At 43.0% G+C, this 24,255-nt stretch overlaps 4 protein-coding genes across 5 annotated transcripts in view; all 4 read right to left on the reverse strand.

Annotated features, from left to right (window-relative positions):
• The window catches only part of LOC115400338 (glutamate receptor ionotropic, kainate 1), a 34,266-nt gene extending 18,188 nt beyond the window's left edge, over positions 1-16,078 (reverse strand). For both annotated transcript variants that reach the window (XM_030108145.1, XM_030108146.1), the window contains exons 1-3: positions 15,845-16,078; positions 7,256-7,423; positions 6,902-7,159 (exon numbers count right to left, since the gene is read on the reverse strand). In XM_030108145.1, the coding sequence (XP_029964005.1) occupies positions 6,902-7,159; positions 7,256-7,423; positions 15,845-15,935 (517 nt within the window). In that variant the 5' untranslated portion in view covers positions 15,936-16,078. The remainder of the gene's footprint in view (positions 1-6,901; positions 7,160-7,255; positions 7,424-15,844) is intronic.
• A 144-nt stretch (positions 16,079-16,222) lies between these two features.
• On the reverse strand, positions 16,223-19,221 carry LOC115400340 (claudin-8-like). The gene has a single exon (XM_030108148.1). The coding sequence runs from the start codon at positions 19,093-19,095 to the stop codon at positions 18,046-18,048; it is 1,050 nt and encodes a 349-aa protein (XP_029964008.1). The 5' UTR covers positions 19,096-19,221; the 3' UTR covers positions 16,223-18,045.
• A 140-nt stretch (positions 19,222-19,361) lies between these two features.
• Positions 19,362-21,978, reverse strand: cldn8.1 (claudin 8.1). The gene has a single exon (XM_030108150.1). The coding sequence runs from the start codon at positions 21,941-21,943 to the stop codon at positions 21,164-21,166; it is 780 nt and encodes a 259-aa protein (XP_029964010.1). The 5' UTR covers positions 21,944-21,978; the 3' UTR covers positions 19,362-21,163.
• A 796-nt stretch (positions 21,979-22,774) lies between these two features.
• On the reverse strand, positions 22,775-24,169 carry LOC115400341 (claudin-8-like). The gene has a single exon (XM_030108149.1). The coding sequence runs from the start codon at positions 24,090-24,092 to the stop codon at positions 23,220-23,222; it is 873 nt and encodes a 290-aa protein (XP_029964009.1). The 5' UTR covers positions 24,093-24,169; the 3' UTR covers positions 22,775-23,219.
• Between the last annotated feature and the right edge of the window lie 86 nt (positions 24,170-24,255).

The raw sequence follows: 24,255 nt of genomic DNA on the forward strand, positions 1-24,255 counted from the left end.
GAATGTCCTCATCCTCAGAATCTCTCCACAGGAACCGATGCAGATGAACTTCCTGGTCTTCGAGCCACACAGAATTATACATCTTTTTGATGTCCCCAAGGGCTGCGAAAAGACCCTGTCGGAATCGTAGAAGGACTGCACGGATGTTGTTGAGGACATCAGGGCCCTTAATCAGTAGGTCATTAAGACTTTGGCCTCTGAATTTTTGACTACTGTTCCACACAAGACGAACTGGAGTGGTCAGTGAGTGAGGGTTTGGAGCGATTAGGTGACTAACATACCACACTGGCCCGGTCCAGCCTTCCAACATTTCCTTTGAGAGCTTAACTGCCGCCTTTCTTTCAAGCATGTCGTGGACTTGTGCTTTATAAGCTCCCCTCCATTCTGGCTCCTTCGCCAACTGCTTCTCAGTCCTGATAAATGTTGCTTCAACTGCTCTTCTGTTATTGGGCAATGCTGCCGGATCCACCCTCCAAGGGTACCTTGCATGCCAGTGTGGTTCTTCACAGTGGTGATCTTCAGCAACGTACGTTAATCCATTTCTTATCTGTTCCAACTCACGCTCCTCAGAAAGTGACATTTCTTTCCCTCCAGGTTGACAGTTACCACACCTACAGCCGCCACACTTGGGCTCACAGGCCGCCCCAATACTGTCCCACTTCCACCATTCTATAAAGTCTCTACTGGTCACTGACGTAGCAGCCAGGGTAATTTCAAGTGGCAGGACCCTGCTCTTGCAGGTCACTTCTCTGTATTCGACAGCTGCTGTTCGCATAGAGCGTGCAAAATGTGTCCTGGAATCGTGAGCGGTCACAGTAGCTTCCTCAGAGAGATTTGGGTGGGAACCGCCTACTGTTTTCCCGAGAGGACCGTCCCACAAGACGAGGTCCCCAACAGAACACACTTTTTGAGGAACAAGCTGGCCCTCCTTGTGACTTATGAGGAGCTTAATTTGTGTGGGTCGGACTAGTTCATGGAGGGGAACATCAGGGAATATTTCCTGCAGCTTCTTCGGAGACACGTGACGATTCACCTCAGCAATACTATCAAGTCCATAACAAATGAGCTGATGAGATCTCAAGGTGCCCTTTGAGGTTGTAACACGGATTTTTAGGAGGTATCGCTTGGTGTCTACAGTAACCTGCATTCCCCCAACACCATGCACTACGAGTGTCACATCTTCGCTCCTCAAATTTAACTCACTCGCAGCCTCGTGTGTGATGTAATTTGTGTCGGACGCCAGGTCTATCAAAGTTCCAATTTTTTGCCCAGCATTTGCAGTGACCTCCAGAATCATCATCAAAACCGGGTGCTCATGGAGGCCACTCTCTGCCAGCAAGCCTGTCTCGGGTAGCAATGTGTTAAATGTCTTTGAAACTGAGTTGCAGAACACATTCCGACACTGTTGGGCTATTTCAGGGGGTAACTTTGCCAGGAGCTCTTCCTGGGCCTCCGTATATTTTTTCCCTTCATTTGCCCCTCCATTAGGCTTTGGCCTCCTGTCCCCACTCTTGACCCCTGGCTTGGGGCAGAGGTAGTAATGATGAACTGGGTTATGAGGATTTGAAAAACATCCCTCATTTTTACACAGGAATGTTGTCTTGCACTCTCCATCATCATTATGTACCTCTAAACATCTTACACAAGCTCCCAGTTTCCTCACAGCTTCTTTCTTTTCCGCTACCTTGAGTGTCTTGAACTTTTTACAGAAGTACAACTTTTTCCTGTGCCCGCTTTCCCCACAGACAATACAACCTTGGGGCCCAGACGACTTGGTGGCTTTTGTGCGAGCAAGTTTCTGCGGGGCCTTTGCCTCCCTCCTGCTGGATTCATCACCTCTTAGTTGTTCCAACTGCTCATAAATCCTTTCCTGCTTTCTCAAGAACTGCAGGAGCTTATCAAATCTGTCGTCGGGTGATGCTGCCTCCTCCTCTTCAGAGATATAAATCAGCCACTCTTTCTTTAAGCCATCTGGCAACTTACTCTCCAATGATTTTGTGACAAGTGGGTTTTTCAAGGCTCCAGTATTCCCCAGTTCACTAAGGTCCTGTAAAGCTTTCTCAAGCACCTGTATGAATTCCACAATCTTCCTGGGTTGGTGATCTTTCGCTGGTGGAAGCGCCTGCAATTCCTCAACGATTTCTAAAGCGATTGTTGTTTTGTTTCCAAAACGATTCTCGAGGACCCGGAAAATTTCATCTGCGGTTCCATAAGTTGACAAGCGTAGATCCCTTGCCACCTTTTCATCGAAACTCTCCAACAGCTGGAACTTCCTCACCTCCTTGGAACCGGAGGGTTCTCCTTGCCTTTGGAGTGCCTCCCAGTCCTTCCTCCAGGAATAGAAATTCCGCTTGTTCCCATCAAATCTTGGGAGTGCCGTTGGTCTCAACTTGATGGCGCGTGACTGGAGACAGGGGGTTTCCTCTATTATCCCCACCTGCTCTACTTTAGCTTGCATCAAAGCAGCTTTTCCTGACACCAAGTCCGGTAAGCAGGCTTCAAGCTCCCTCATTCGCTGCTGCAAGTCACTTCTCTCATCATCTGGCAGCCAGCGGTTCCATTTTCTAAGTGTTTCTTTGGCCGTTTTAATCAGCTTCTCCAGACTATTAAGCATAAAGTCATACACTTCCAACTTCATGTTAGGTTGGGCTGCTGAGATGCGCCTGCTTTCTCTTTCAGCTGCTTCTAACGCCAGAGTCAGTTCAGAGCTACCAAAATTCCCCCACAGGACTTTCTGGATAGTTCTTTCGACTTCTTCAAGTCTCTGCTCACATTCATCCACAGTCCGCTTAATATCTGCATCCAAACCCTCTTTTTGTTCAGTTTCCTCGTCTTCTCTTGTCTCGGCATATAAGGCTTCTAATTCATCATTTATTTCCATCACCTTATCTGCTTCTAGTGAGATCTTACTGAAGGATTCCAATATTTCTTCTGCTGACATTTTCCGACATGATTTTGCTAATGTGTTCACCAGTCGAGTAAATCGTTGTTTTGCGGTTGTTCTTTCCCGCTTCAACTGCTGCAGAGATTTTGACTCGGCCATCTTGACTTTTTATTAGAACTTCAGCTAAAGCCGGGGGCGGACAGGAGTGTTAAACAAGAGCATTGAGCTGGAGCGCCGGGCAAGAGCGTCGAGCTGGAGTGATAGGCAGGAGCGTTGAGCTGGAGTGCCGGGCAGGAGCGTTGAGCCAGAGCGCTGGACTGGAGCGTTGACCAGGAGTGCTGGACCGGAGCGTTGACCTGGGGCACCAGGCCCGGAGCGCTGGACTGGAGCGTTGACCAGGCGATGCCAGGCAGGAGCGATGTCTTGTTGGGAGCAGCTTTTTTAACCAGCTGTCGTCGGTTTTTCACTGTCGTGTTCTGCCCCCTTTTTCTCTATTTTTCCACCTCTGATGACTTTCGCTGGGCTTCACTCGGAATGAATCAGGACTTCAATTTCCTTTTACCATCTTTAATTCCAACAGGTGAAAAACCTTCAACACACAACACAAACATTCACAGTCATTTAAAATTCATAATTCACAATTCCATCAAATTCATACATTACGATTCATTATTTTAATACCATTAAAACAGTATTATCAAGAATAACATCACAAAATAATTTCATTTTTATCACTCCTAATATACTCTAAAATAATTTCATTATGCAGTTCCACCCAACTTCCCAGTCCGAAACTTATTTCCCCACTGTTCATTATTTACGGGCGCTGTTAAATGTGCCCGCGTTTCCGAAGCGCTCCTGAACGCACCGCTCCTCACATGAGGGAGCGGATGTAAACAGCAGAAAGAACGCAGCGGATCGACTCACCGGCAGTCAGCCTCAGTTTCGTTTTGGTGAGTAGAGACCTAGGGCAGTTCCACGGTGACTTCTTGGTCCCAAGCCGTTCTCTCAGCTCTGCCTCTCCGCGTTCACGACTGGCGAGTGCTTCGCATCTGCACACCTGCCTCACCCTCACTGATTACACGGACGGCACACCTGGCGCTTCGCAGCGCAGGCCAATAACAGGAGGCCGGGTGAGTGACGTTCGCCGCAACAGTTATAACTGCAGCTCATTTTTATTCTTTAAATGCAACATTCGATATATTTCTCCACAAACACCTAATCTCATTGCTTTAAATTCAATTTAAATTTAATTTACAGCACTTTGCAGCATTTAATCTGCTTCCTGTTCATGAGTGTGTGTCTCTGCCAGCGTTTGACTTCTCTATGATGCTTTGGCGAATCAGACGTTCTTCTCGTGAGTCTTTCCTCTTTCTTGAAGAGGCACAGTGTGTATTGACCCAAGCAGAAAAAGGTCAGGAGCAACTGGTCTATGCCAGACCTGAGCGCCAAGGCCCAGCGGCTGTATGTGACCCTTTAGCACTGCTTGACCGGCCCTCGGAGAGTCACTGAGTAATACTCAGTCAAAGAAAAATTACTATTATTAGCTTTGTTACATCTAAGAAGATCACATTTTTTCATGTTATTGAAAATTATTATCCAGCGCCTTGACTAGCAGTGCAAACAATGTTTGCTTTATAAAATTTGTGTTTCACAGTGGGAAGAAATATGGTTGATTAAAAAAAAAATACAGTTTTCATTTTACCTAACTCAAAACTGAGAAAAATTCATGATTCAAAGACAAAGACTACGAAAGACAGAAACAGTGAAGCAGAGCAATAGTAGCTCATAGAAATTGTTTGACAAAGTTACTTATTAATAATTATTGAGCAAATCAGGTTGACTTATGTCTCCGCCCTCAATAGTAGTGCTAATTTTTCAGGTGTCCCTTTGGGAAAAAATAAAAGAGTAGCTGTAAACAGGTTTACAAAAAACTGGTATGTCTGGTGTGAAACATTAGGTTTCAAAGTGCCTATAACAGAAAGCATGACTACAACACTTCCTAAAACCTAAAAGCAATAATTTTACCATTTCTGTCCAGTCTATATCCAAATCATCCAAAACCACCTTTTTCCTGGAGTTGGTTCAGCCTGTTTTTGGAATTATTAAGTTTAAAATAATAATTTCAACCTACAACTTTCAAATTACATTTATAGTATATTATGTTAACAAGTTGTTTTTCTGATTAGCATCCATTTATTTCATCCTCGGCTGAGATTTATGCCCCCTACTGCTCACGTTGAGAAACTACAATCGTCTAGCACGTGTTTCTTCAAACATTTAATTGAACGCGCGTGCAGATGGAAAGGTGTGTAAAGATCTTTCTAAATGATTAATATAAATATCAGGAGGTCATTGTGGCTTGAAACTTTGGTTTTTCACGGAAGTCATCATCAAAAGACAAAGAGGTTCTTTATTTATTTATTTATTTTTTATATTTTCCATTTTTTTTTACTGACTAAACCTTCAGACACGCGGTTCTGCTAAAGGTAAGAGATCTTCGACTTTGCCTGCGTGCTGTATGTTTATTTCTGATAATCAGCTTGATAAATTAATGGAAATAATGCTCTCAGTCTGCCTGAGCAGCGGGTGGTAATAAGATGATTATCTCCACTGTTGAGTGCAGTCAGTCATAATGAGGAAATCTGTGGTGCTTCATTAGGAAATCTGTGGCGGTCTTGTGCTCAGACAGTATTCTTCTCCCTTCTTATTTAATGAAATGACACACTGGTCACTGACTAATGAGGATGATTTTATATAATCTGAAGTGACATTTATGTAATTTACTGAAAGTATGGATGACTGCACTGGAAATGTCAAACTGAATTACCACAAAAAAAAAAAAAAAAAAAACAGGAGAGATGCTGATTCTGATATACTTACATGTTTATTTTATTTATGGGCCTGAGCCCTACTGTGAGTGTGTTTTATTTAACAAATTGTGTGTGTCTGTGTGTGTATTTATTATAGCATGCAGACTTGTGTTTGTGGTTCCCACATTATACATTCACAGATAATCTTCGACATACTTTTTGTTTGGTACTTCCTTGATGACATTTTAAACATAAACGCAGAGAGATTTGACTAAAATTCTCACTGTGAATATTATAATTGGTTTAATTTAGTAAGTGTTCATATTGTTGTGCCATCTACAAACTTTTAAATCCAGCCAAAGAGCTTTGAATCTGTGGTTTTGGTTTCCAGTGAGAAAACAATGAAAAGTAGAGTTTTAACATTTGAAAAGTCAATTTTACAAAATCCTTCATGAATTCCCATGAGCCATGAGTTATTACTGCTGTTGGGGACACATTTCAAAAAGTTCATAATCCATGAATGAAGTGCTAATAAAAAAAGGGTAATCTTTATTTATTATCACTTATATTTTATTCAAAGACAGAAAATCATGAGATTCCATAATTACAAAGTCTGACTGAAAAATGTTTAAAATGTAAACATAATTTTGTGACTCAAACGTTGAATCTAATCTTTCTTTTTGCCTCATTAAGATGATTCGGATAGTTTTAATGAACAAAGTTAGAGAATCATCACTCTGCTGTCAGCTTGTGTTTAAAGCGTACTGTGTATCAGTTACTATATTAACAGCTTTCTCTGTGGTAAATTCACTTAATGTCTGTACTTGGCAGCTGTCAGTGACACTTAAGGTAAAATGAAGGTAAATTTTGCGCCCCAGCCTGTTCAGATTAAGGACATCTCATCCAGTCACAAAAAAAAATGCTTCTCACATCCTCAAAGATAACTGTGAGAATGAATTTAAAACAACACAATCACATCATATTAATCTTCATGAAGGCTGATTGTAGAATGAAGACTTTAATTAACTAAATTTCCACTATGAAGAGATACAAACATGCCAATCACCACTTTTTTTATGCGTGCAGGATATCCAGTGCCCCCACTGCTGACGTGCAGCTGTCTGTGTTTTCACACTTTATTGAATTTTCTAAAAATTGATTCCCTGGCTGGCTGCAGATGTTATTAAATCTCCTCTCCGCTCACCAGTGGCGTCCTCGTAGACCACAGTGACCGTCTTCCACTTGTAGTACTGCACGATGTCCAGCACGGCTCTGCTTATAGAGGCATATTCGGGGTAGAGGTTGATGTAGAAGCTGTCTTTGTTGTCCACCGACGGGTGTTTCCAGCGTGTCTGGATGTGAGGGACTTCCAGAGCGTTACAAATAGACTGGACCGCACTGACGGAGGAGCTGTGAGAGGGGCCGAACACGGCGCCCACGCCCAGAGCCAGCTGGTCGCAGGCTGCAGGGGAAACACAGGGCCAAGCAGCAGATTAGAAGCTGAGAAAAAAAAAATCACCTTAAATTAACCTTAAAAGGTGGCTGAGACAGGGTTTACCTCTTCTTGAGGCTTCAAAACTGTCAAACAGGTTTATTCTCTGGATGTCGTAGGTCAATGTGGTGTTTGGCATTAAGGTCCGGTTCCTGTTTATGTTGGTTACAGCAAATTTAAAGGCCAGTTCTTCAACGCTAATGGGGTCATTCTCCAGCGTCTCAAAGATGCCCCCTGTGAGAGGACGGGAAACACACAGAGCAGAATATCACTGGGGGAACGAGGTGAAGTTCATTCATCTGTCCTGGTTTCTGTTGGTGGCTACTGGAGCCAATCACAGAACACTTTGTGCTGAGAATCACATAATCTGCATCATGCAGTTTTACTTTATATCATCAATGTATGATAGTTTCTTTTAATGTGTTGGAAGATTTCATGATTCACCTTTATTAGGGATGAAAAAAATAAATACAAGAACTTGATTGATGCAGAAAAGTCACACTTTAAAACCATCTATTAAAATTATATGAGGTATAATGTGCAGAACTAAGTGAATTTTATGTGTTCAATAAAGCATTAACTATTAACCCCTTCACAAAGACGTTTTTCACTAATACCCAGAGAAACCCCACAGGGAGAACATGCAGCTTCCACTCATAAAGACCCTGTCTTATAGTCATTTAATTTTTTAAAGTGTGAACAACACAGCTAATCAGCCTGCAGCCTGCAAATATTCACATTTGATTTGAAAAAAAAAAAATTATGCTTTCTCTATTTCAAAACACAGTTGAATCCTCACTTACATAATACATTTGAATACCACCTGCAGGCCATTAAGCCACTAAAAGAGCCAGATTAAGGTGACAGGATCTAATCTAATTCTAATAAAAGCTTAATATGTCTTGACTTTCACCTGAATTTTACAAGCGGGGCCCGGAATGTAACATCAAGGCAGCTTTCACCTTATTTGAGGTGAGCTTGTAATAGAACATGTACAGAGTAACAACATATCCGGGTCATTATGACAGACATGTACACTGCAGCGTGCAGCTCATACTGTTGTGAAAAACAGTCAGCTTTAATTAGAACGTACTCCAATGCGTGACGTGATCCATTGAAAATAATCATGATCGACTTTTGAGCTGAAGGTTTGGTTTTTCTGTCCAGGTTTGAAAAGGCATACCTCATGCGAAAGACTGTTGTGTTTTATTATCTTCTTCAGGTTGAAAACTTTTGGTGCAACTTTGGTGCAATAAAAGTACCAGAAGCTGCAGTTTGTTAACTCCATCAGCTGCTTTTCTGCTATTTAATGCAACATTTTTAATGCCTTTTCACCATTCCGTGTGGCTTTTACACCGCTTTGTGTAAAACAAAGAAGTGTGTAAAACCTCTACCAGCTGGGGTCCTCAATAAAAACTGAAGGGAAATGCAAAGTTAACCTCCAAGGTGTCGTAAGCAATGCGGGAAAAGAGACTCTCTCAAGCTGAATGATGTCGAGGTGGATTAACGGAAACCTCTGTTGGCGTGTAGAAACTGTAGATTGTGCATTTTTCATTTGCTAAAATGTGTCTAATCCTCAGTCATGCAACGCATCATGTACTGTGCATCATTTTGCACCTGAAAGGACTTAAACCAGGTTTAATGTTCAACATTATACTTATTCATCTCAAGTGCACGTTCTTTTCATCGTTTTGTGACCTCATGCACTACAGCAAGCATGCACAAATCTCACCTCCACACTACTATGTGGTGCAGTTTTGTGCTTAATATGTTCTTCCTTCCTTTAATCATTACTTTCGATCAGGAGCTGAACAGATAAACAAATATTAACTTTGCATGCAAAGAGTTGTGTGGATTTGTGATGAATGCACTTAAGCTTCTCTACAACATAGAATCACCAAATATCAACTGCCCCCCCCCCCCCCAATAAGGTTGCAGATACATATAGTTTCACCTGTGGAGAATCTGAGTGACTGTTTCCAAATCCCAGAAAAGATGAAAAACTAAATCTGAGCACAGCTGTCAAAAGATGCGCTTCTCCTTTAAAAAGCAGTCCCTTTTCAGCCACAGCGGCCGTGGCCGCCAGTCCCTTCAGAGAGGAGGGGATTGTTCCAGAGTTGAGAAGATCATACTGAAAAACATCCAACTCTTAATCCGTCGCGCTGCTCCAGAAAGATGGCGGGGGGCTAGCATGCCACAGCTGGCAATATGGACTTACTCCAGCCAGGCACGAGCGCCACACACACTCTTTAACATGTCACTTACATAAAGCCCAGCATGAGAGACATTAGGATTAAGTCCCGGGAAATGCTGGGATTGTCACTGGATTGTTACCACCTGCGTATATATAGGGCGGGCGGGCGCGTGTGAGAGTCAGTGACCTTATCCCAGCTCCCAGCGCTCTTCACTTTCACTCCAGCCTTTCAAATGTAAATAGTTTAAAACATCTGGGCCTTCGGAGATAGGATTACTGAAAGAATACATTCAGGGTTAAATGTTTGCTCTTACTGCATTGACATTCACACGTGTGGACACAGTAAACTGTTAAATTCTGAATTATTGATTATTTCGACCATTGTTTAGCACTTTTCATCATATTTTCTTACTTTTAATCTGCACATTCTGAGTTTCTTTGAAAAGTCTCAAGAGTAATTAAGTATCTAAGTAAATATCATCAATGGGTTTATAAATTTCCATTTCAAATCATGATCCAGAAGTTTGCGAATGACCTGGTTTCAACACGGAGGCTCCAGATGGCAATAGGTCACTGCACTCCCTACAAGTCTTTGAAGAATTGCCTGTGAAATTGTGATTGATTTGGAAGGAGAAAAGGCCTTTAAAAAGCCCCCCTTGAGACCTTGATTGTGAATGACCTTTTTCTTTGGTGTAGCATAGCCTCAAACCCCAAACTGAGAGAGCCTTGTCCGGACTCCCTGGTCACTAAAAGCATGCTTGAAAGTGCCAATCCTAATTATGGTTACCAAGCGAGAGCGAGCAGCTGCTGGGACCTGTTAAAGTCCTTAATTCTACCCAGCGGAATATCAAATTCTCAGGCAAAAAACAACAACAAAACAACAAAGATGAATTCCTCCCCGAAAAATACATTCAGTCTTGCGTCCTTGATTTGACACTTCCAATGAATGTGTGTGTGTGTGTTTTTTTTTTTAAATTCTTTATTTTTTTTGTTAAATAAACTAGAATAAATGTCAGTGCTGACCCGGTCGATTTGAGGGCTGTTTGCTGAACGTGCAGAAACTGCAGCAGATTTTTTTGTGCATTTCCTTGTAGTTGTCTTAATCTTTCAATGTAATGTAACTAAATCTGCATCTCTTAATGAAATCTACAAACAAATATAATGTTGAACTACAGAAATCAGTAAAAACTCATGTTTCAAATATAAATCTAATGTCTAACAGTAGTTTTAGATCATAACAGCTTATTTGTACACCTCATGTTACAGTATGTACTTCTAATAACAGCCTCATTCGTCATGCAGTATAACCGTATTAATTACGTTCATTGGGTTGGTGCTGTATTTTCTTTTCACTGAGTATGAATTATCAACATTTGTGCGAATGAACCCAAATGACAGTTATATCTATGTTGATATTTTGTTCATTCTTCATTTCCTGTTTCAAGCTTGATGGGAAACATAAAGACAGAAAAAAAAAGATCTTAATTTCCACCTGGGATAAGATCTTAAATTCTTGTTTGAATCATAATGACTTTCTCATTGTTCACATAACGTATTTGTCTGCATATGAGCTGGAAAATGTTTATGCTCTGTGTTAGGGGTTGGTAGGTTTTTGAGGGGTCCATTCATCCCATCTGGTGAAACCGAATCACATTCATCAACGCCGGGAGTAATTAAAGCTTCGTCGCTAACAGGAAAAAGTCAATAAAAGTAAATTACACCTGTCACACATTAAGGTTGAAACTTTTGTGATTAAATCTGAACTCGGCCAGCTACACACTGTGAAGACTGAATGTTTTTAGATGAAATTGATCATTTTAACAGACCGACACATCGGGGATGACCGATGTCTGCCGACAGGTGGAGTCAGTCTCTGCAGCATTCATCATGTCATCTCCTCAACATTACCTCACTGCATTTTTTCATTTAATGTTCTACTGAAACTCAGGCTTTGTGTTTTACTCTAATTCATATTATTCATCCTCGATGTACTTTTTGCTCTTTTATCTGATTCCCTCTCGAACCCTTGACCACCATCAACCATCCAGACCACTGCTGCGAAGCTACTCTTCTCCTCCTCATTTTTCTTTTCCCCAAATTTCTTTCAAATTAAGTTATATATTCATGCAGTTAAAAACTGGGTCAACTTCTTTTTTTTCCCAGTTACAAGGCTGTGCAAAACACAATGTGCATATCACTAGAAAAATAATTATCCTTGTCTCAGTGGCAGACTCCGGCCGCCGTGCTTCAGTCAGATCAAGTCTGCGTCAACGTGCCGGACGATATTTAATAAGTGCCCCCGCCTCGTGTGCAGGGTTAGATTCACAAACGCTGTCCTCGAATTTCTGGGAATCAATGCGGCTCAGTAATATTTAATCTAAATCTGTTCCTCACAAACAGCCTGGTCAGTAGCGATATTAATGTTTGAAAGTTTTAATTCAGAAAACGGCTCTCAGTGGTTTGGGTCAATATGAGAGATAAGACTTTTTTTTAGGATCCCTGCAAAAAAAAAATTATTGCAATAAAAATATGATGAATGGGACATTTCTTAGCTAAAAAGAACTCTGGATTCTTTTTTTGATGCTCTTTGTAACACCGAGAGATCTGTTTGTGAATTGAAATGATTCTGCCAATTAACTGATTTGATTGTGTAAGACTCAATAAGAGTAGGTGTGTGGATCAGATTAATGGGTATCTGTGAGGACGTGGCTGTAAACAAACCTGCGTCTTTGCCGTGCTGGCTTGTTTCTTTTCAATCCACCTCTGAACTGGGTCATGGGATCGGGGCTCACTGACTCCGCACATCTACATTTCATGGATTATAACAATTGTCCACTTTCAATTGAATCCATTTTCAACAGTAACAGAAGAAGAATTCTGCTGGCTCTGGTTGACCGTGCCACATTGATAAGTGCACTTATTGAAAAAGATTATTTATGCAGAAATAAAGATAAATTAATGTAGTTTCTCCTGAGGGAAGTACACCTCTCCATGTTCAGATTAAACATTAAAGAGAAAAGTTGATTTGACAAAACAGGTTTTTTTTTAATAAAATCAAAGTCCTTAAACAGGAAATTAAAGCCATTTTGTGAATTAATATAAATGAACCATTTATCAAACAGTAACCATCTTTGAAAACTTTTTGTTCCTTCAAAATCCATAAAGATAAATTTGATGACTGTTCAAAATGAGATTAGAAAGGAGGTGCTTGCTCCCAGTCTGGGTACCTTATTGATTTCTTTAAGACTACATAAGATAAGATTCCAAATGTGCAGTTTTACAGCAAATAAAGGCAATGCAGTGCAAATAATGACAAGTTAAAAGCTATCACAACAACACTAAGGTCAGTCGGTACAAGTCATCTCTTAATCTGAAAGATTGTGACGTGAAATTGGACCGTAGGCTCTGACAACTTTCAAATTTAATCTGATGTAACGTTCATGCCACATGTATCAGATTTAAAGTCAATTTCACTTTGCACATAGTGAAATATGTGTGATTTTGGTCATTTTTAACACAGAGTATCTTAATAAATCAGTAACTCAGCATCACTCTAAGGTTGAGAGTATTTATTTGTGGGTAAAAATGGATGCCTTATCACAAATTAGGGTTGTTTTTAAGGAAAAAGCCTTTTTTCTTCATACATGTTGAAATTTCAGTGATTTTGGTCATTGTTAAAAACTTTTCAACATATTTTCTAACATTCAAACTGCACAATCTGACGATTGTTCAGAGTTTCTTTAAAAATGTCACAAATGTAAAAAAAGTATATTAGTACATATCTAAGTAAATGTCATTCAGTGTTTTTTATGGGGTTGTAAATTTCCATTTCTGGCTATTTCAGTGTGTTGCTTATAATTGGTTTGGGTCATTTTTAAGAAAATCTCTTTATTCCTTCATATGTCATGTTCAAACTCCACAGAGTGTGGCTGTTACAGACGACATATAGTGAAAATAATGCTCAAGAAATGAATATAAGCTCTTCTTATAGATAGTATTAATTAATTTCTGATATAATTTTGAGAATCGTTGAATTTCCATCTGTGTTTTTTAATAGGGCAGACGATGCTGTGGGGTAATGCATGCTAGGAGGTCACAAAAGCAAAATATTCTGCTCGTGCTGCAGGCGAATGCTGATAAACCTTCAGGCTGAGCTTTTTATAGACTTCTGCTTCTTCCTTCAGTGCCGGGAACAGGAAATACATCATGGCTCACATTTAAGAAGCTGTGCGGACCTTTAATAATCCAGAAACGTGAAAGTTAACGTGAGAGCGATGGTTGTATTTAATCTGTTTTTGTGACTCTGTTGCACTTATCACATGAAGGAGAGTCTTTTAAGGCAGAGGGACACAATGACGTAGTGTTGTTGCTTTCTCCCAGCCCCCCCATCCTGGGCCAGGACCCAATAAGACCTCCCACCCCCACCCCCACCCCGACAGCACCACCAGCAGCACTCCACGCTGGGAGCGAGCCAGACTGTGAATGAATGAGGAGGGTCTCACCAGTCTACTATGTTCGTTTGATGTGGAGCACTGAGGTTTCTCTGTTCGGGAGGATGGCTGCTTGTGAACCAACACCAAAACATTAAGACTGTGAACTCGTAGGGTTTTTTTTTTTTCTTTTTTTTCTGTAATAATGTCAGGAAAATCCAACTAATTCACTAAATAAGCAATGCAGAGCTACTAAAGTGGGGAGGATGGCTGATTTCACATCACATGCTCGCTGGGTAAACATTATTTTAATTAATCATCAGTTCTAAACAACACACAGGCAAGAGAAAGGGACATTTAAAAAAAGAAAAGAAAGAAAAAAAAAAGCAAATTATAGCAGAAGCCAAGCCACAAGCTGTTGCCTCTGTGCTCTCCCCAATGATGAGATTTGGTCCGAGCCTAAGTACCATATTTGGGGAAGAGACTTTTCTGCATAAAGAAGATTAGTGTTAGTTGTTTAAGGGCTTCGGGGAGAAGATTTACCATTATTACTGACCCCAGTGAAAAGAGTGGGAAGCCAGTCTGATCGCAATCTGATGCCAACACTTGCCAAGACAGAGAAATGTTAATTGAGCCAAGCCACACACCATATGGAGGAGATTATGATGTGTGCGGGTCATGAGGAGAATGACAAAGATTAGGTGGCCTCGGAGAGTGATAGATGATTGAGAGAGATTAACAATATAGAGCACGGATCGGGACGGCTGAAACCCGGTGGCGGCACTGGCCTATTAGCCCTAAAAGTTATGCAACGGCTCATTTATTAAACTGTTAAAAAAGGAGAAAAAAAAAAAAGCCAAGTGAAGACGTTCCAGAAAATTACAGACCTGCCCTGGGCATTAAGCAGAGCAGAGTCCTCCGGGTTTAATTTAAAAAAGTCATTTTTATGATGCAACTTATGAGAGGAGCAGCGGCGAGCCAATGACAGAGGAGCAGAGAGGCAGGGAGCTTTAATTTGCTCGCAAACACCGTCTCATTGTTGCAGAGTTACATCAGCGATCAAAGGAGGGATGGTTGGAGCTCCAGCTCTGTTTAATTACACCAGCAGAAGGAGAAGTTCTCGTCAGCTCTGGACTCAGATCAGCAATCACGGACGTCACAGTTCATCAGCGAGCATCACGTTTAAAAAGTTGTCTCAAAGGGGAGAAGCTCGATATCTCAAAGTTTCACCCAGCCTGCCCACTCTGTATTCTTCCCCGCAGTATTTCTTTCACGTTGCGTGTGCCGGAGACGCCATTGTGCCAACTGTATGTGCTCTCAGATGCAGCTGTAGGCCAAGTTAATCGCCCGTCTCCGCCTGGCCTGAGCTGTCAACATGGAAGGAAGAGACTCAGGCAAAGTGGATTAACATGAATTTGATTTAAAATCGGTCGAACAGCCCGCCACACACTTTGTCCTCAGTGTTTCCCTGATGGGACGAATGAAAAAGCCAAAGAAAATCTGATACTTCCAAAAACATCACTTTACACAAACAAAACAAGAAATGAGGGGAGAGTCTTTGACAGGACGACAGTATTATAAACCCAATAAGCTCCAGCATCAGAATCATAGTGACTGCTGTGCTTTATTACTCAGGACTACTCGGTGACTCTCTATAATACCATTTAAATAATTTGATTGAAACATTTGTTCGAGGCATCAGAAGTTAAATGCTATTCTGTATGCAGGGATGTACCTACAGCAGCTTGGCTGCACAGTCACAGTGAATAGACATCGTTGCTTTGCATGCACACATAATACAATCTTATTTATTACCCTGTCTTTACTTAAATGCAATTGTTATCGATTTAATTTTACAGGAGAGTAAAGTGAGATGTGCTGTTATGACATTGAAATAATGCAGAAAGTCATATTTCATTGCTTTCTTAAATACAAGTGCAAGAAAAGATACAAGCCTGCCCTAGCAAAGTAAAAAAAGAAAAAAAAAAAGCCAATTAGGGATAACATGAATGAAAAAAGGACATTTCTTACCAATTCTCAGGACTTGCTGTGAAGCGAGCCAAAACTCTGCCATGAAGTACAGCAGTGAAAATAACAGTCCGTTCCTTTTCACCATGGTCATTCCTCCCGATTCCAATTTAACATTTATATCAATTTTATCTCCCCTCAGTAATTCATGCTGATAACTTGCCAGTCCTTGTATCCATAACGAAAATAAACTGGCATCCGACCCACATCCATTCCTCACACATTGTGATGAGAAGAAGACAAAAGAAGAAGAAGAAGAAGAAGACCAAACTCCACTGGTAACTGATCAGAAAACCTCCAGTTTTTCCATTCTACAATCCTTCATGTGCCAGAAAGGTTTTGCTTCCCATATTCACAGTCCTTCTTATCATGTGTTTTTTTTCCCGGTGCACACTTGAATTGGAGGCTGCAGCTGAGGAGGAGGAGGAGGACCAGCTCTGGAGTCCTGCTGTCAGGTGAGCAAGCACATCTCACAACTTCCTCTGTCGCCCTTCAGAATAAGAGGCGGGACGTTGGAAACGACAGCAGTGGAAAAAACAGGTTTCCTGAGAAATTTCAGCCAAAACTTGCAGTTTTTCTTAAAAACAATGAACAGCAAGTGCCTTAAATGTGACACATGCGATCCCATGATACATGCTTCTTGCTTATTGGAATTCCTGGTGTCAATCTAAGCTGCAAATGGATCTGAAATCATCCCCTGCTGCTCCAGCATGATTCCTCTTATACTGAAATCCACCCCTCCTCATATCCTGCATCAGCTGCAGCGTCCTCTGCTGGCTTGACGTCGGCTGAGCGTCCCTCCCGTACAGGCGCTCAATTGAGGGCACAGCCAAGCCGCTGATCCGCAAACATGGATACGTCCTGAAGATTAACTTCAAATCTGGCAACATTCGACCTCGACAACGTCTTTGCTTTGGTACACCGAGGAATGATTAAATCTTTGCTCCAGTCCTGATGGAAACGCAAATCTAATCTTCAAACTGGTTGGTGATGCTCCCTTGAAGATTAACTACCTCAGACCATTCATCTGACACAGTCTTGTGGTTAAATAAAAATGTGTTCACGTTACCTTAAACCCACTTTGCTTTATACCTTGAAACAGAGAGACCTGGGACGGAAGTACTGATGCTCCGAACCAAGGAAAAGAAATCGGGTGTTTTCTGAAAGGTTGCTTTTTGTTCCTCTGTGTCCTTTCATTAATTTAAACATTTTGTGCAGTTTACTTTCTCCTAACCTCATATTTCTGAAACTCCAGGTGGGAGAATTGAAGATTTCAGTCTCTCCAGCTTGTTCATAATAATTCTAAATGGCCTGGAGCATTAACCAGGTGGTCATGTTTTCAAATTATTCCTTTTATTTGAAGTTTAGTGTTATATTAAACATTTATCTGGTGAATCTGACAGCTCATAAAACTCAATGGAAAGAGGAAATTATTCTTCCAACACCTGCTGTGACAGCAGGAACTGTTTCACAAGCTGTCCACATTTCAGCAGACTCATCGTGTCCTCTGGGGCCATCTAGTGGTGCAAAATGAAAGCATCAGGAGTTTGTTCTGGTTAATGTCAAAAGCAACACAGAAAGTTGTTTTTCTCATGCAAATCACTCGATAATGATCAAAGTTCACAAAATTTGCCTGTTATTTTTTCTGGGTCCTGCAGTCAACATGAGAACAAGTGTGTGTGGACTTTCACAACGTGTTTCCACGTCGTTTTCAAGATCTATGAGTCTGTCTTAACTTTTAAGAGCTCTTCAACAGATAAGTCCACAAAATTTTATTATTACCACAAATTAACTTAAATAGTAGGGATTTAAGAAGTTAGTTGATTATACTGGACTGGTGGTTAATATAGTTTAATAGTCAACAATAGTAAAATACCCCAAAAAAGAAACAAAAGAAAACCCTGTCACATAAAACCATGAAGAACTGATGAACAGATGTTCCAGAGTTGCTCAACATCGGGCTCTGATGTGTCAAAAACATAATTTTCCACAAATTGGTATTCAGGGAAAGTCATTCAGGGTAATGATTCGTCTCCCAGTCATATACAGGCTGTTCACATGTCATTTAAATGATTTTACAGAATGTAAATAGAAAATCTGAAAGTAAAAACAAGCAACGTTATTCATACCGAGTATCAAAATAATCCGAATATTAGCAGAAGCCTTTTCATTTCACAGTTTTCTCCTCAATCTCCAGGTTGTCTTTATATGTATACACCAGGCCTGATCCCGCTGTGAGCCTCTGGTTCTGCTCTCGATTCCTTATATCCTATAAAAATGGGAGTGTGTGGAACCGGGTGGAAGCTGGACTGGTAGGATGCAGACGGATTGCCTGTGTAAGTCAGAGAAAAGGGTGTGGTGGTCGGGCTGATGTACAGCGAGTTCCCTGGAGTGTACATGCTTCCTCCGTGATGGGAGCTCTGCACTGAAGGACGGTGGCTGTGTTGGTACAACAGCGAGGCGTTTTCAGGAGGGCCGGGGTTGTAGAGCAGCACTCCGTCGTTCGTCATTGCTTGAGGGACGCCTTGCAGCGGCACTGGGAGTTGTTGTCCCATGTAAGTCTGAGCAGAGTTGTGGAGGCTGGAAACCGTAGACAGAGGATGGTACCGCATCAGCGTTGGTTTAGCGGGCGTCGGCTTGTAGCCGAGTAGCTGAGGTGGTTGGTAAACGTCGAACGAGCCTTTGTCCGAAGGCATCCGCCGGCAAACAAACAGCAGGCCAGAGGCGAAAAGAAAGGCTCCAGTCACCCAGCCGATGTAGAGCGCCTCGCCCAGCTCCCTCCTCTGGGCATCAATCAGCAAGGGATTGTAAAAATCCCTAATGATCGCATGACCCGTCCACGACACGGGGATGAAGACAGAAAAGGAAGCCATGAACTGCATCCCGCCCGCCACCATGAGGATGATGGTCTTAGCCCGCTCGTTGCCCTGAAAACAGGAAGTGCATCGCATCCCGGCCATACCCACGAGCAGCCCGAGCCCCGACAAGGCCAGAGAGCAGCACATGAGGCCCCGGGCGGCCTGCAGCTCCGGCGGCAGGAACAGCAGGGAGTCGTACACCTTGCACTGCATCCTGATGTTGGCTTGTCTGAAGCAGTTCATCCACAGGCCCTCCCAGCGCGTCTCCATCACGATGATGTTCTCCCCGATGAACGCCGTCACCTTCCACATGGGCATCCCGGTAGCGGCGGCCGCCCCGATCAGCCCGATCAGGCCGACGCACATCGCGGCGATCTCAGAAACACCTTGAACCATTGCTCAGTGTCCAACTATCCACCAAGTAGCGCACGTCCACTCTGGAGGGTGAATCAGTGACTTGTCCGACGCAGTCAGGATCTCATCTGAAACAAGCTGTTTCTGCAGACGGTCGTCTGTTATGGGAAGGATGGTTTGCAGACACCTGGTTGGCTCAGAGGGATCCAGCCTTGTTTTGTGTTTACAGTCTCTCCGACAATGGCGGTAGTAAATATCAGTGCCAACAGTTTCACACACAAGGCCACACCAGGCAAACTGCTCAAGGATTCAGAAAACTTTTTAATCGCTTAAACTGTTTTTAATCATCCTCCCTCTTTTTGTATTACAAATTCAGAAGCAAACAGTGAAAACACCAAAGGGCCGCTCCTGCAGTTCTTTCACTGCCCACCGGGGAGCAGAGATGACCTTCAAGGTAATGAAATGAGAGGGAGCGCATGTCAACACACTCCACTTCCAGCTCAGTCGGTAATGAGTTCCACATACTGTACAGATTGTCATTCTGTACCAAAACTGAAGTGTTATACAAAAAAGCCCAGCCAGTAACATAGGTGATGTTAAAATCTGAAGGTCAGTGAACACATTTCATTCAAGACTTTATCTATTTCTAAATATGATCCTTAAAAACATGTAAAATGACAATAGATAAATTGAAACTTTCTTTCAAACTTAAAACATAACAGGTTAAAAAAGTAAAATAACGTAAAAATGCAATGAAGTGATCAGAAAATCATAAACATATGAACTTGAGACCAAGATAAGTACATTTTATATGATATAAAAGTGAAATAGTTGAAATAGGTCAGATACATTGGATTAAAACAATCATGATACCTGCAGAAACAGTTTCCCAACAAGACCAACACATCATTATTCATGTACGGTGCACACACAGGCCTGCTCACACTGTGAAACTCTGCCTTGTTTCTATTTCATGAACATATTCTGGAGAACCAGATGGAAACTTGACACAGAGGGATTATTAGTGCAAGAATAGCTCCAAATGCTCAGTGATAAACTCTCAGTTTAACCTAGAAGTGCAATAAGAATCAACACCAAATGTTTCCAGACCATAAAGAAATGAGTTTCATTGACAGATAATTCCAGCTGCTGTTCATTTGAATGATATAAAAGTGCGATAAAGTGACCACAGTGTGAGAGCTGATGAACTCACTCTGAGGAAATGTTCTGCTCTAAAGCGCTCCGCATGGAAATGTGGAGCGACTTTCAAATGTGCATCACATGATCACAGTGTCAGGTTGTTTTCTCTGAGTCCACGCCTTTAACAAGCAGTCCTAACCCTGCATGTCACGAAGAATCAGTCGACCCGAGAACTACAGAAATTCAGGAAATGACACAATGCAGAAACTAAAAGTAAATATGTATGTAAACGTGAATCATGTGTCTTAAATTGACTAAGATGATGCTGAACTTTCTTTGAGGTTTGTTTTTTCTTCCACAGTAACATTACCTGTACTTTCTGATTTGACAAAATAACTGTCATAATTGCTGCTGTTCATTTAAAGGTAAATTGGAAAGTCAGGTAACTCCATTTGAGAAAGAAAATAAGAAGGACAGGTTCACGAAACACGGCTGTGTTTGTGCTTTTTTTGCTAACATAGTTGCATAACTATCCTAACTGTGAAATTCACATGGAAATTGGTTCAAAAGTAAAAAAAACAAAAAACAAACATATGTATCGACTCAATATGTACTAAAAACATTTTTTACAGTGAAAGCAAACATTCTTGCTATTTACAGCATGCTCACACACACAAACACACACACATACACACATACACACACACACACACACCCCAAAAAATGCTGATATTATAAAATTCTATCATTGTAATGCATTGATTCACACTGGTAAGATTGGGAATGTGTTGTTAGTTCTTTGGAGCATCACATTAAAAATAATATGTATAATAAGGACATTGATCTGAAAAACCTGCATTCATATGAAAAGTACTTATTTCAAACAGATTTTATTACAGTCCTGGTTGAAATGACAGGTTCTTACATGTGGAGACCGGCTGATCCCCGTTATTTCAGTCATCTCCGGTGTTCAGAGGTAGGCGACCCCGCTGCGGACCGAGGGGTACCTGCTGTGATAGCTGTAATTAGTCGATGGGTGTCTTGACAGCACCGGCTGAGGCTGAGGCTGAGGCTGGGGAATGAGCACCAGCTGCTGAGGCTGCAGCTGCTGCAGAGGCTGCGGAGGATAAGCCGTGTAGGCCGAGTTCCTGCTGTACACGTACCGCTCCGAGCCTTTCTCGTCAGACTGCAGGTTGCAACAGAGAAACATGCATCCTCCGGCGAACAGGAAAGCCGAGGCCACCCAGCCGATGTAGAGCGCCTCGCCCAGCTCCCTGCGCTGGGCGTCGATCAGCAGCGGGTTGTAGAAGTCCCTGATGATGACGTGACCCGTCCAGGACACGGGGATCAGGACGCAGATGCAGGCCATGATGACCATGCAGCCCGAGATGATGAGCACCACCCGCTTGGCTCGGTCGTTGTTTTGAATGCACGACGTGCACTGCATCCCCAGCAAACTGATGAGCAGGCCCAGGCCGCCCAGCGCCAGGGCGCAGCACATGAGGCCCCTCGCCGCCTGCAGGTCGGGCGACAGGGCCAGGAGCGAGTCGTACACCTTACACTGCATCCTGATGTCGGCCTGCCGGAAGCAGTTCATCCACAGCCCCTCGTATCGGGTCTCGAACACGATGATGTTCTCCCCGATGAAGGCCGTGACTCTCCACATGGGCATCCCCGTGCTGGCCGCCGCCCCGATCAGCCCGATGAGGGTCAGCAACAGGCCCACGATCTCCAGCGCCGAGTTGGCCATCTCGTCTCCTCGCACAGAAGGAGCAGCCGATTTCCTCTACGAACTGAAGGTTTTTGCATCCAAATGGAGGAGGAGCAGCTGGATGTGGAGCGGCCACCTCCCTGTGGACATTTTGCTGGGGAGGGAGGGGGGTTCAGGCTGCAACCTGTTGCTGGGAAACTAAATCCCGCAGGCTTTTGTACACACACTCCAAGTACAGCTGCGAGCTTCCCTTTTTGTTTATTCAAAAGTATCGATTTACATTGTTATGTCTGAGTTCACACACAAACGTCCCTGAAACTTAGTTTCTAACATGTTTAAGATTAACTGATTCATTAATGTGTAACTAGTGGAGTTATCAAAGAAATCCATCTGTTCTGTTTAAACAGTCGTTTTTTTTTTCTCCATTTTGCCATATTTCACTTCAGGGGATGATGTTTTCTGACAGGTTATTCTGAAAAACACCAAACAGCTACAGAACAAACTCTGTTGCACGTTTCTATTTCTTGTCTGTGTGTTTTTCAGTAGATGGAGGTGTGAATCTTGTGTGTTGCTGTCAGTATTGGATTTCTGGTGTCGACTCTCTCTTGTATCAGGAAGCAGCAGTGTTTGGCTCGGTTGAAATAAAATCTCTCAGTAGGTTTGCATTGTGGGTGGACCTGCTCCAGCAGCCTGGTTTTACCAGTTTAGGCACATTTCCACTGACAATAGAGATAGCATAACAGCCTCTCACTTACACGTCACTGAAACAGGCCTCCTTTCACATTCAGGAAATGAACACTAAAATGTTCAAACTTTTACCTCTCCATTGGTTTTGTCTCTCTTAATAAGAAAAGCAAGATTCTCTCTCTCTTTTTTTTTTTAATCAGCTTTATCACTTTATTCGTAACCACAATTGACCTTAATTTAGGTCAGCATTTTGGAAAACTATGTACATTGATAAGAAATAGACCTCAGCAGTGAACAAACATCATCTGGAGGTTTATAACTTAAATAAAATCCCAGTGCATCGTTTGTTTAATCAAAAGCGAAACAAAAAAAAGTTTTCAATATGTAAATGTCACGTTACTGAGCTTGTCAAATATTCTGTGAGACTGTGGCTCTGTGGGAAAAGGCATGAGGAAACAAAGCATGCAGTGATTCATCACACAGTAACGTCTTACAACATCAAGCACTCGTCCAACTTTGTAAAAAGAAATGTCCATTTCATTTTAACCGCCATGGGACTTTTTATGAGTAATCATCCTCATTCAGACGTGCAAAATCGTGGCGGTTTTCTTCACTAGTCCTAGCTTGTCTAGTATTGCGTCGGTGTGTATGCTACAGATCCGGGTGGTGGTACGGAGTAGGGGGGCTGGTAGGTGTATGCGGGCTGGTAGGTGTACGGCTGGTAGGTGTACGCCGGCTGGTAGATGCTTCCCCCGGGGTTGTAGACGATCCTCTCCTCCGGGTCCTGGGTCCTCGGAGCGTGGCGGCACAGCAGGATCACCCCGGCGGAGAAGAGCAGGGCCGAGGTCACCCAGCCGATGTAGAGCGCCTCGCCCAGCTCCCTGCGCTGGGCGTCGATCAGCAGCGGGTTGTAGAAGTCCCTGATGATGACGTGACCCGTCCAGGACACGGGGATGAGCGTCGTGACGCAGCCCATGAGGAACAGGCAGCCTCCGGCCACCAGCACGATGTGCTTGGTGCGCGCCCGGTGGTCCACCACCTTGGTGCACTTCATCCCCACCGCTGACACGATCAGGGCGAAGGAGGTGAGCGCCACCGAGGCGCACATCAGCCCCCTGGCGGCCTGCAGGTCCGGCGGCAGGAACAGCAGGGAGTCGTACACCTTGCACTGCATCCTGATGTTGGCTTGTCTGAAGCAGTTCATCCACAGGCCCTCCCAGCGGGTCTCCATCACGATGATGTTCTCCTCGATGAAGGCCGTCACCTTCCACATGGGCAGCCCCGTCACGGCCGCCACTCCGATCAGGCCGATGAAGCCGATGACCAGCGCCACCACCTCACAGCAGATGGCGTTCCGGCGTTTCCTCTTCTCCAGCTTCTTTTTCTCCTCGTACACCGAGTCCTGGTAGTCCGCGTAGGTCTGCGGCGCCTTCTCGTCGTAGTAAGACCCCACGTAGGACTGGGGCGGCTTGGTGTAGCCGCTGTAGGCGGTGTAGGCCATTTCGGCTGAAGCAGAGAGCCACGGCAAGGCGGACCTCTGGCTGCTCTCTCACGGCTCAAAAACAAGTCTGAGGAGAGGAACAAGTCGACGAACTTATACACCCACAAAAATATGCTAATGCTGCAATGCGGCCTTACTGGTTGGGCAGCTTTACGGCCGTCTG

This window comes from Salarias fasciatus, chromosome 14, assembly GCF_902148845.1.
Source record: "Salarias fasciatus chromosome 14, fSalaFa1.1, whole genome shotgun sequence".
NCBI classification, from domain to species: Eukaryota; Metazoa; Chordata; class Actinopteri; order Blenniiformes; family Blenniidae; genus Salarias; species Salarias fasciatus.